General features: G+C 42.5%; 1 protein-coding gene across 1 annotated transcript in view; it reads left to right on the top strand.

The window, feature by feature from the left end:
- The first annotated feature begins 2437 nt into the window (after positions 1 to 2437).
- The window catches only part of ppp1r2 (protein phosphatase 1, regulatory (inhibitor) subunit 2), a 32404-nt gene continuing 21992 nt past the window's right edge, over positions 2438 to 12849 (top strand). Inside the window, exons 1-2 of the mRNA XM_046300827.1 lie at positions 2438 to 3130; positions 12494 to 12601. Coding sequence (XP_046156783.1) covers positions 2994 to 3130; positions 12494 to 12601 — 245 coding nt within the window. The 5' untranslated portion in view covers positions 2438 to 2993. The remainder of the gene's footprint in view (positions 3131 to 12493; positions 12602 to 12849) is intronic.

Below are 12849 nucleotides of genomic sequence, written 5' to 3'. Positions count from 1 at the left end.
TCGTATGTTTTGTAAAAAGAAGAAAATATATCTTACAAAAATATGAAATAATTTTGATATGAGTATAAGATGACACCTTGTGGTCGTAAGGTTGATTTGTCCCTAACCATAATTTAGCTCCAGTTTCTGTTCAGCCTGTTGTGATACTTATGTACATTTGGGGTATTTGACAACTTAAAATATACTTCAATGTATGGGATACTTTTGTATCCCATACATTTTCCCTGATAGACCACCACAAGTACGTTTTGAATGGTCAGGCATGACATGGGAGGCGAGTCGATGCCGACTCGCCTCCCAGTGCCTGAAAAAAATCCCCACAGTATGATGCTGCCACAACCATGCGTCACTGTAAGAATGATGCCAGGTTTCCTCCAAATGTGACGCTTGGCATTCATGCCAAAGAGTTCAAGCTTGTTTTCATCAGACCAGAGAATATTGTTCCTTATGGTCAGAGTCCTTTAGGGACCTCTTGGCAAACTCCAAGCGACCTGTTGTGCCTTTTACTGGAGAGTGGCTTGCAACTGGCCACTTAACCATAAAGGCCTGATTGGTGGAGTGGGGCAGAGATGGTTGTCCTTCTGGAATGTTCACCCATCTCCACATAAGAACTCTGGAGCTCTGTCATTAAGAATGGAGGACACTGTTTTTGGGGACATTCAATGCTGTAGACATTTTTCGGTACCCCATCTTCGCCAGAATCCTGTCTCAGCGCTCTATGGACAATTCCTTACACCTGATGGCTTGGTTTTTGCTCTGATACGCACTGTCAACTGTGGGACCTTATATAGATAAGTGTGTGCCTTTCCAAATCATGTCCAATCAATTTACCACAGGTGGACTCCAATCAAGTTGTAGAAACAGCTCAAGGATGATCAATGGAAACAGGATACACCTGAACTCAATTTCGAGTCTCATGGCAAAGGGTCTGAATACTTATGTAAATAAGGTATTTCTGTTCTTTAATACTTTTGCAAAAATGTCTAAACCTGTTTTCGCTCTGTCGTTATGGGGTATTGTATGTAGATTGATGAGGAATTTTTTTTATTTCATCAATTTTATAAAAACTCTGTAACATAACAAAATATGGAAAAAGTATTACCGAAGAATACTTTCCGAATGCTCTGTATGTCTGTGAAAACAAATCAGAGGTTTGTGGCACCTTAATTGGAGAGGACGGGCTCATAGAAAAGGATAGAGCGGAAAAGGTGGAATGGTATCAAACACATGGTTTAAATGTGTTTGATACCATTGCATTTGCGTCATTCCAGCCATTATTATGAGCCATTAGGCATTTAAGACACCAATGTTTCTTAAGAGGACAAGAGAAGTAGTCAATTTCTCCTTAACCATTTTATATATATACACACATATACAGTTACGACTCCCTTTTGGCCCGACAGTCTAGGGGGGATGGTAATGAGACCCGTAACATAACTCATGCAAATTATTATTGTGACAAAGTAAAAGTGTGCACGAAATAACCACGACAACAGAAATCTACCGTCAAACTCTAGGTTTATTTATAAAAACACAGTAATGGGGGGAGCAGGAAAAGGGGCTGAGCTGGACCCAAGGAAAGAAACAATAAATATACAATAACACACCCCTAAGCTAGACTAGCCTACTTTAACAGCTAACTAACCAAAAATACAGTGGGTGGTCCGCCCAGTTCTAACTAGTGTATTTAACAAAGTTCACCTACGGGTAGTGTATGCCCATGGGCGACTTGTCTTGGTTTCCCCTTTTCCCACCAGCAACAAACAAACACCATAACCAAAAACAATACTCACAGGTGATGACAAAGTGCTATGGAGGTGCTTTAAACAAAAGAGAGGTTAAGACACAAAGCGAGAGTGAACCACAGAGACCTACAGACATGGCATTTACAAAGAGATTGAGCTGAGCTTTAGAACAAACAAATGATGGGGTTTTTAAACCATTGGGAAGGGACTGTGATAGGATAGGAAGTAGGAGGAGGTGTGTCTTCTGATTGATGATTGATTGTTGACTGATTGGGGAGTGATGGTTTTCACCTGTGAGGGGAGAAGGAGAGAAAAGAAACACACACACACAGGATACACACACACACAGGATAACTGTATCCGTAACATATATATATATATGTGTGTGTTTACAAAACTGGAGTATGCTTATAACCCAGGGGTGGGCAATTTCAGTCCTCAAGGGCCTGATTGTTGTCACAGTTTTGCCCAGCTCCAGCAAACACACCTGACTCCAATAATCAACTAATTATGATCTTCATTTTAAAATGCAATTTGATTAATCAGCTGTGTTTTCTAGGGATGGAGACAAAGTGTGACACCAATCAGGACCTCGAGGACTGGAGTTGCCTACCCCTGAATTATAACCCAGTGCCACAATAAGTATGGCTACCTTTGCAGGTCACTGGGAAGAATGCGTTGTTATAGCAACTCTATATTCTCGCGATGATAAAAAATAAGAGGGTGTCGGCGACGGTTGTCACTAGTTACCACAGCCATAAAATAAAAAATGGTTTATATCGTCAAAAATCATGAAAACTAAAGCTTTTTGGTCCTAATGTAAGGTTAGACATAAAGTTGGCAGTGAGGCTATAGTTAGGGTTAAGGGATTAGGGTTAGATTAAAATCAGATTTTAAGAGGAGGAATTGTAGAAACGGGCGGGGTTTATGACTTTGTGTCTCTGGTAAATCGTGACGACTGTCGGCGACTGCTGCGTTTTTGCCGCTAGTCGCCTCCTGTACTTCAGTGGTCGCCACAGACACAACAGCGTGCGACGTCGGGGGGCATGCCAAATACTTTCAGCGGTGAAGTTAAGCGTGTTAATGAGACAACCGAGAGTTTGGAGTACAGGAACAGTTGTATCCTAATCGGGATTTTGTCTTTTTGAATCATAAAAGCAAAGGGCACAACCTTAAGGTGCATCCGCGTACCAACTAGTTCTGATAATTGACAACCACTCTCCAGTGAGTGACCTAGCGCTTGTGGAAATGGCAGCTCCCCGGCCAATAAAAGGTATTCTGAAGAACAAGACCAGCGGGTCGGGCATTAAAGTGGGCCCAGCCGAAGAAGTGCCAGTAGAGACTCCAGAACAAGGCGATCCTGGACTTCTGGAAGATGACCAACAGTGAGTAGACAGACAGACAGTCGGCTATCTTAGTTTCTTGTTGACACCGACAGTCTTGGTAGCGTTAGCTTAGCTTGCTCTGCGTTGTGTGCTGCCCTGGCTGAAAACTTTATGGACTTGCTAGCTAACGTAAACTCGTCAACAATGTGCCAGGTAGTACATTACATGAACTAACTAGATAACGTTAGCAAGTCGGTTGTCATGCTTGCTTTCCAATTCACTCACATTCTTCTCACTAGGACTGTTAACTTACCAGTTACTGTTGGCTAGCCAATTTGCTAGCTAGTTTGCCCGAGAAGGTAACATTGGCTAGCTACGTTACCTAGCTAACGTTAGCAACGTCCCACATGTCTACTTGTCGATGTCAGTTGATAAGGTGGCTCGTTCATATTTTATCCGGTTTCACACCTGTAATCACGAGTAAATTTAGTTTTATCATCAGCCAACTCACTGATGTTAGTTGTTTTTAAAGGTGGGCGATGAAATGGGTTGACTGGCTAGCTAGCCAAATTATAGTCTAGCCACAGACATTTTTACCAGCGCAAACAAACATTTTTGATTTTTTTTTTCTTTTCTACATATGTTTTTAGTAACAGACGATTTTAGTATTTTAGTTAAGATTTAAGAAACGTTATGTTGGCATCAGGCATGTTAGCCAGCAAGTTAACCATTCCTACTCTCCATCACACACATGATGTACAGCAGTAGCTGAAGGATTCAGACCTGTAAATGATATTCACTTATCATTGTTTGGTGGGCACAGACTGTCCGATACAGTTTAGTTTCTACGACTGTGGATAAATGTGGAAGCTGGATGGTAGCTTACTGTACACTCCACCCTTAGTGCCTAGAGTGCCATCAGAGAGTGTCTGCTGTCAAGGCACTGACTTCCACATCCCAAGCTGTCACGTTATATTTACACCATTGCCCTCTGGGGTTGTCAGAACTGTGGTGAGTTTATGCCTGAAGTCAGGCATTGATCTAATTCACTTTGCACATTAAACTGTCAGTGAGCTAAGTCCTTTTGAGCTGTTCAGTTGCTCAAATGATACCTCTAGGAAATGCACCTCTGCTAATTGCAACATGAGTGTTGTTTCTCAATTCCAGCTTGTCTTTTTAACAAAGAGCTGGTGGTCCATGTTTAGATGCACAGGTGGATAGAGATGGAGGTTGTTCCGAGTTTCAATAATTCATGCATGTGATTTATGTAGTCCATTTATAGTGTTAGGTGGCTATCCTTCATATAACCTACTATGAGACTCATAACTTCCCGTCCATGTGAGACTGCCGTCCTTGTATGGCCTACTTATCAGTGAATTCCATTCCCAGCCGTAAGTCAAGCCAGTTCTGTGTTGATACCAAAATATTTTCTCTGTAGGAAATGGGTAGGAAATGGGTAAGAAGGTTTCCTGAACGATTCTCTTTCTTCAAATGGAGTGGGATGAGACCAGCACGGCTGGCTAGGCCGTAGCCTACTCCTTCAGTTCAAGCTATGTCTGTAGCAAACAAACAAGAACACACGCAGACAGCTGCATGCACACACCCCTTCAGCACCAGAATAATAATATAATAATATATGCCATTTAGCAGACGCTTTTATCCAAAGCGACTTACAGTCATGTGTGCATACATTCTACGTATGGGTGGTCCCGGGGATTGAACCCACTACCCTGGCGTTACAAGCGCCATGCTCTACCAACTGAGCTACAGAAGGACTCATAGGGTGTTGTTTATATCGTGTCTCTAACAGTCCTCACAAACCAAAACCACACACATGGCTTATTTTTTCATCACAAATTTTTTTTGGCTCTTTCCCAAATGTTTTGCTTAAGCCATCTGTCCATATTAGGGTACTACTTTCAGTCGAAATCAGATTTAAATTTGATGGATGAGCAGTAGGGTCGGGACGACACCATTGTCACAATGTTTTTTTCCATGCCAAAAATAAAACCACAAAGCAGGCAAGGTCCTTTTAAAAACCTGCTTTATGTAAAATATTGTGTGCTTGGAAAATAAATCTAATTCTGGATGACAACTGGTTGAGAGAATATCAAGGCAAAGGGTGGCTACTTTGAAGAATCTCAAATATAAAATATATTTATTTAGCACTTTTTTTTTGCTTACTACATGATTCCATATGTGTTTTGATGTCTTCAGTATTATTCTACAATGTTGAAAATAGTAAAAAAAAAAAAAAAAACTTGAATGAGTAGGTGTGTCCAAATGTTTGACTTGTACTGTATGTGCCAGGGAAATTATAACACTGCATGCTATTGTTATGGCGAAACAACAAGCCACATATTAAGTACTTTATCCTTCTACACCAACACTATTTGGCCATACCATCTCAAGGTTAGCTTACTTCGTTCACTTTGCTGTGCTGGCAGACAAATGAATCAACTAAAGCTATCAGAATTGTATCTGTTAGGCTCATTGCCACAGCAGTGGAGTTTTCCCATGCTTTTCTAGATTTTTTTTTTTTTTTTAAATCTCCAGGTAGGCTAGTTGAGAACAAGTTCTCATTTACATCTGCGACCTGGCCAAGATAAAGCAAAGCAGTGCGACACAAGCAACAGAGTTAAACATGCAGTCAATAACACAATAGAAAAAGTCTATAGGCAATAAATAGGCCGTATTGGCATAATAATTACAATATAACAGTTAAACACTGGAGTGATAAATATGCAGAAGATGAGTGTGCAAGTAGAGATACTGGGGTGCAATGGAGCAAAATAAATAACAGTATGGGGATGAGGTAGTTGGATGGACTATTTACAGATGGGTTATGTACAGGTGCAGTGATCTGTGAGCTGCTCTGACCACTGGTGCTTAAAGCTAGTGAGGGAGATATGAGTCTCCAGCTTCAGCTTTGCAGTTCGTTCCAGTCATTGGCAGCAGAGAACTGGAAGGAAACGCGGCCAAAGGAGGAATTGGCTTTGGAGGTGACCAGTGAGAGAGAACTGTTGGAGCGAGTTCTACGGGTGGGTGCTGCTATGGTGACCAGTGAGCTGAAATAAGGCGGGGCTTTACCTAGCAGAGACTTATAGATGACCTGGAGCCAGTGGATTTGGCGACGAATATGAAGCGAGGGCCAGCCAAAGAGAGCATACAGGTTGCAGTGGTGGGTAGTATATGGGGCTTTGGTGACAAGACTAGACTGCATCCAATTTGCTGAGTAGAGTGTTGGAGGCTATTTTGTAAATGACATCGCCGAAGTCAAGGATCTGTAGGATAGTCAGTTGGGCAGCATGAGTGAAGGAGGCTTTGTTGCGAAATAGGAAGCCAATTTTTCAAGATTTAATTTTGGATTGGAGATGGATAATGTGAGTCTGGAAGGAGAGTTTGCAGTCTAACCAGACACCCAGATATTTGTAGTTGTCCACATATTCTAAGTCAGAGCTGTCCAGAGTAGTGATGCTAGTCTGGCAGGTGGGTCCGGGCAGCGATCGGTTGAAAAGTATGCATTTAGTTTACTTGCATTTAAGAGCAGTTGGAGGCAACAAGGAGTGTTGTATGGCATTGAAGCTCATCTGGAGGTTAGTTAACAGTGTCCAAGTAAGGGCCAGAAGTATACAGAAAGGTGTCGTCTGCATAGAGGTGGATCAGAGAATCACCAGCAGCAAGAGTGACATAATTGATGTATACAGAGAAAAGTCTGCCTGAGAATAGAACCCTGTGGCACCCCAATATAGACTGCCAGTTTCTCATTCTAGATACAGTTTCTCATTCTTTAAGTCATGTATTGTTTGGGAAAACGTGTTCCTATCTGTTGCTAGGTTTTCCTCCAATTGGTGGCAGATATTCTAAAACCTGCATAAAAACAATATGCACATTTGTTCCACCTGAGATCGGTTTCCATCAAATTGACTTGTTGCCACTTAAAGGGTGTGCCTAACAAACGGCATTCTTTACTGAGTTGTAAATGGGAGGGACCACACAACATATCATGGAAGTTTACTGCTTGTTATATCAATATTTGCGGTTTCCACTGCCTTTTCTCGCATGATTGATTTGACCAACTCAAAAAGATCCTACCTTGACTAGCATATATGGAAAATATGATGATTTTTAAATTTGCTTTTTTCCATCAGACCTGTCGTAACATAACAAATAAAATAAAAAGCCAACATGTACTTAATTCATGTGAAATGGTTGGATGGAACCCTGGTAAGGGTGGAAAGGGTAAGTGGTACCTAGTCGGTTGTCCAAGTGAATGCATTCAACTGAAATGTGTCTTCTGCATTTAACCCAACCCCTCTGAATCAGAGAGGTGAGGGACGATGACGACTGCCTTAATCCACGTCATTGGAGCCCGGGGAGCAGTTGTTGTTGGGGGTTAAGGGCATCTAGGGCAGATTATTTTTTTTACCTTGCCGGCTTGGGGATTCAAACCAGCGACCTTTCTATCACTGGCCCAATGCTCTTAACCGCTAGGCTGTGTTGCCATCTCTTGTTTACCAAAGGGGACAGAAAAGACTGGCGCTTTCAATTCATTATACAGCACCAAGGGGATATCCTGAGCCAGCTTTCCAAATATCCGTATTGCTGTCACAAAGAAGTTGTCCACTCTGCACCAGTCCAGAGTCCAAACAATCACAACTTCCTGCCATAGAGTTCTAGAAAGTGTCATGGGGCGTGACTATTGGTGACCCGTAAACAATAGTCAAGTATCTTCTCAATTTCAATGTCGGCCATTTCATTGCACTCACTAATCAGTCAACATTGACGCATGGACCCCAAGCTCAGTCATTCATTATTCATGATAGTCAATGACTTTTAACTGAGTCACAGGCATGGTTCCATCTCTCCTCCATTGTCTTAGATGCCCAATCTGACCATTTCATGAGTGGGTTGAGGGACATTCATTGACTATCATCAGAAAATGCCATTGGAGCAACCTGCATAGTAGCCTACTTCCTGCTCCAGTATAGTAGATGAAATGGGCTCTGCAGTCCCTTGACAATGGGCTTCACTGGGTTCAAGCAACAACAACAAAAATACATTCATTTTTTAACAGATTTATCTCAACATGAGTGGATTTTTAGTCTTTCCCCGCCTCTCCAAGTCCCTACTACTCCCTATATTGACTTTAGTGTGCTCTGGTTTTTACAAACATCTTAACATTTTAGTCATTTAACAGACGCTCTTATCCAGAGCGACTTACAGTAGAGCGCATGCATTTTTTTACTGGTCCCCGTGGGAATCGAACCCACAACGCTGGCGTTTTTGAAAGCACCATACTCTACCAACTGAGCCACACGAAGACCACGGCTGGAAAGCATAGACCAGAGCTCTTTTAAAACACTGCTTGTCTTAGCATATGCTATCTGATAGTGTAGTCACCTCCCACTTTTAGAGGGATGTACCCAGCTGTTGGCCTCTCCAAGAGATGCTCACTGCACACACACTGAATGGGAGAGTCAAATTAGCGTCCGTTCTCAAATCAAAGTTTTAGTCACATCATGTGCCGAATACAACAGATGTAGACTTTACAGTGAAATGCATACTTACGAGCCCTTAACCAACAAATCAGTTTAAAAATAATAATATAAGAATAACAGAAGTAATAAGATGTTGTTTTTTTTTTTTACTTGAGGTGGTTGTCGTCATTCCATTATGTATTTTTATTTTTTAGAAGAAAAAAATCTGACTGGCTGCGTCAGGTCTTGAGTGGATTTGCACGGGTGCTGTGTACTGTAAATCAGGCCAGGCTGGCTGGCAGTGTCTGGGATGTGTTGTATAACCAACCCCCTCACACATACAGAAGGATAAAGACAGACGCAGAAATACACAGACTGACATACAGACATTTTAGTGCAGTGAAACTGGCTCCTCTCCTCTACTGGCTTGTCAACACTCCTCACATACATACAAAACTCACTATCTGCCCTGGCCCAGATGTAGTCACACTGGTTTGGCTAGTGTTTTTAAATGATTTAGAAATTGTCCATAAAGGTAGGGTTCAAAGTCTGGTGAATGTAGACACATCAAAGTAGGGTCGGTGAAATGGAAAAAGTAAATGCAAACTAGTCATTTCCACATATACAGTGAGCTCCAAACCTGTTTGGACAGTGACAGATTTCATTTTTGTTTTTGACTCTGTACTCCCAACACTTGGAGTTGAAATAATACCATGACTATGAGGTTAAAGGGCAGACTGTCAGAGTTAATTTGAGGATATTTTCATCCTTATGGGTTAAACCATTTAGAAATTACTGCACTTTTTGTACATAGACCATTTTAGGCGACTAAAAGGATTGGGCCATTCACTTGTCTTCTCAAGTTTAGCATTTCATCTCATATTCATAGCACGCAATGATTACATCAAGCTTGTGACTCTCCAAACTTGTTGGATGCAGTTGCTGATTGTCTTTGGTTGTGTTTCAGATGATTTTTGTGCCCAATAGAAATTCATTGTAAGTCATGTATTTTGTCATTTTAGAGTCACTTATATTGTAAATAAGAATAGAATATGTTTCTAAACACTTCTACATTAATGTGGAAGTGTACCATGATTACGTATGATGAATGAGAAATACACATGCACAAATTTCATACCCCCAAGACATGCTAACCTCTCACCATAACTGTAACGGGGAAGTGTTTTTATTTTTGTTTGGTTATGATAATTATGCCTCTGAATTTATCATTCATCATTATTATTATTCATTCAGGATAATCCATAAGTATGGTAGCTTCAACATTCATGTTGAAGTGTTTAGAAACATGCTATTCTTATTTACAATACATTCTATACCATTTACATTGGGCACAAAATCATCTGAAACAAACTGCAAATGCATTCAACAAGTTTGTAGAGTCACAAGCTTCATGTAATCGTTGCTTGCTATGACTATAGGACCAAATACTAAACTTGTGACTACTTTAAGACTCATATGAACCCAGCAAAAAAAGAAACGCCCTCTCACTGTGTTTTATTTTCAGCAAATGTAACGTGTAAATATTTGTATGAACATAAGATTCAACAACTGAGACATAAACTGAACAAGTTCCACAGACATGTGACTAACAGAAATGGAATAATATGTCCCTGAACAAAGGGGGGTCAAAACCAAAAGTAACAGTCTGGTGTGGCCACCAGCTGCATTAAGTACTGCAGTGCATCTCCTTCTCATGGACTGCACCAGATTTTCCAGTTCTTGCTGTGAGATGTTACCCCACTCTTCCACCAAGGCACCTGCAAGTTCCCGGAAATGTCTGGGAGTAATGGCCCTAGCCCTCACCCTCCGATAAAGCAGGTCCCAGACGTGCTCAATGTGATTGAGATCTGTGCTCTTCGCTGGCCATGGCAGAACACTGACATTCCTGTCTTGCAGGAAATCGCGCACAGAACGAGCAGTATGGCTGGTGGCATTGTCATGCTGGAGGGTCATGTCAGGATGAGCCTGCAGGAAGGGTACCACATGAGGGAGGAGATTGCCTGCAATGGCAACAAGCTCAGTCAGATGATGCTGTGACTCACCGCCCCAGACCATGACGAACCCTCCACCTCCAAATCAATCCTGCTCCAGAATACAGGCCTCGGTGTAACGCTCATTCCTTCGACGATGAACGCGAATCCGACCATTACCCCTGGTGAGACAAAACCATGACTCGTCAGTGAAGAGCACTTTTTGCAAATCCTGTCTGGTCCAGCGACGGTGGGTTTGTGCCCATAGGCGACGTTGTTGACGGTGATGATAGGCGGGTCCTCACCAGACAACAGGCCTACAAGCCCTCAGTCCAGCCTCTGTCCGCAATAGGCTGAGAGTCTGAGCACTGATGGAGGGATTGTGCGTTCCTGGTGTAACTCGGGCAGTTGTTGTTGCCATCCTGTACCTGTCCCGCAGGTGTGATGTTCGGATGTTGTTACACGTGGTCTGCCACTGCGAGGATGATCAGCTGTCCTCCCTGTAGCTCTGTCTTTAGGCGTCTCAGTGCGGACATCGCAATTTATTGCCCTGGCCACATCTGCAGTCCTCATGCCTCCTTGCAGTGTGCCTAAGGCACGTTCACGCAGATGAGCAGGGACTCGGGGCATCTCTCTTTTAGTTTCCTATGTTTTCTGAACTGTGACCTTACTTGCCTACCGTCTGTAAGCTGTTAGTGTCTTAACGACCGTTCCACAGGTGCATGTTCATTAATTGTTTATGGTTCATTGAACAAGCATGGTTACCAGTGATTAAACCATTTACAATGAAGAGCTGTGAAGTTATTTGGATTTTTGGATTTTTACGAATTATCTTTGAAAGGCAGGGTCCTGAAAACAGGACTTTTTTTGTTGTTGTTGCTGAATGTAAGTGCATTTGTCCCCTACCATGGGGGGGGGGGGGACTATGTACAGAAAGTGCTGTAATTTCTAAACTGTTCCTCTGATACGGATGAAAATACCTTCACGTTAAAGCTGACTGCCTGCCCTTCAACCTCAGTCATTATATCATTTCTGAAGCACAGAGCCAAAACATGTCTCACTGACATACTTTTGGAGCTCACTGTATGTCTCTGACAGTTTAATGTAATGATATCATTTTATGTTTTGTCTTCACTAGCTTACATTGGTTTCTTACATGTATCCCATGGGTTATATATGTTGTGAAACAGTGGCTAAGAGCCGGCCTACCTCAGCAAGCCTGACTGAGCAGTATTGATATGTGCCTCATCCCATGATGTGCCATTTTAGTGTGAGACACAGCTGTACAGGGCACGTCTCCCATTGATTTAGCCCAGTGCCATCGACAGTCAAACTGCCTGCTGTGTGCCTGACTTATTGAGCACCCGTGTGTGTGAGCAGCTAGCGATGGCTCTGCAGGATTACTGCAGCAGGGAGCAGATTTATCACCCCCCCCCCCGCCCCTCTCTACCATGATGGCAGGCCTCTGCCTCCATAAACACGTCCGGGAGGCTGGCTACTTTGACAAAGGGAGGGGGGCGCGCCAGCAGAGACAGTTTAACGGCTGTATTTGGCACTGTCTCCAAATCCAGACAGCGGTGTTATTGAAGGCACAAACTCTAGCCAGAAGCCCAGAGAGAGCCTACAATTTGTACCTGGGGAAAGTACATTCGTGAAGCATTTCAACCCACCCACTCACACTCACTCGCTTGATCAGCCTCAGCATCATGCTGAAGGTGAAGTGACCAACCTCTGTACGGGGCCACTGTCATTTTCCCAACAATGAATCATTTAATTGTACATAAGACCCCCTTTTTTTTAAATTGCTGCCTTGTTTTTGTTCCCGAAATACACTACGGGAGTGAAAACTGGGTCACTGTGTAGTCCTAGATTAAATCTGCCAGGTCTCTAGGGTAATATCTGGTTGGTTTTTAGTACTACCCTGAGCTCATCTCTGGACTCATTCTTTTCAGGAAGAAGTCACAGAAATGGGACGAGATGAACATCCTGGCCACGTACCACCCGGCAGACAAGGACTATGGGTTGATGAAGATCGACGAGCCCAGCACGCCCTACAACAGGTGAGTTGCCCCATTCAATGTGTAAAGCACGATGCAATTCATTCTCATGAAGAGGTAAGGACCAAGTTACCCAGCGACTGTCAAAATGGCTTCCCATAGACAATGTTATCCAGTATTACCAGTTTTCAACTTTTTTTTGTTGACGAATACCTCATAATGGTATTAATTTATTCAATTAGTTAGGCCTATTACATGTGAAAATGACAGTTGGACTTTTCACACTACATATTCTTGGCCCGGGGAAAACC

This window comes from Oncorhynchus gorbuscha, linkage group LG02 (assembly GCF_021184085.1).
Source record: "Oncorhynchus gorbuscha isolate QuinsamMale2020 ecotype Even-year linkage group LG02, OgorEven_v1.0, whole genome shotgun sequence".
NCBI classification, from domain to species: Eukaryota; Metazoa; Chordata; class Actinopteri; order Salmoniformes; family Salmonidae; genus Oncorhynchus; species Oncorhynchus gorbuscha.
This window is presented reverse-complemented; position numbering and strand designations above follow the sequence as displayed.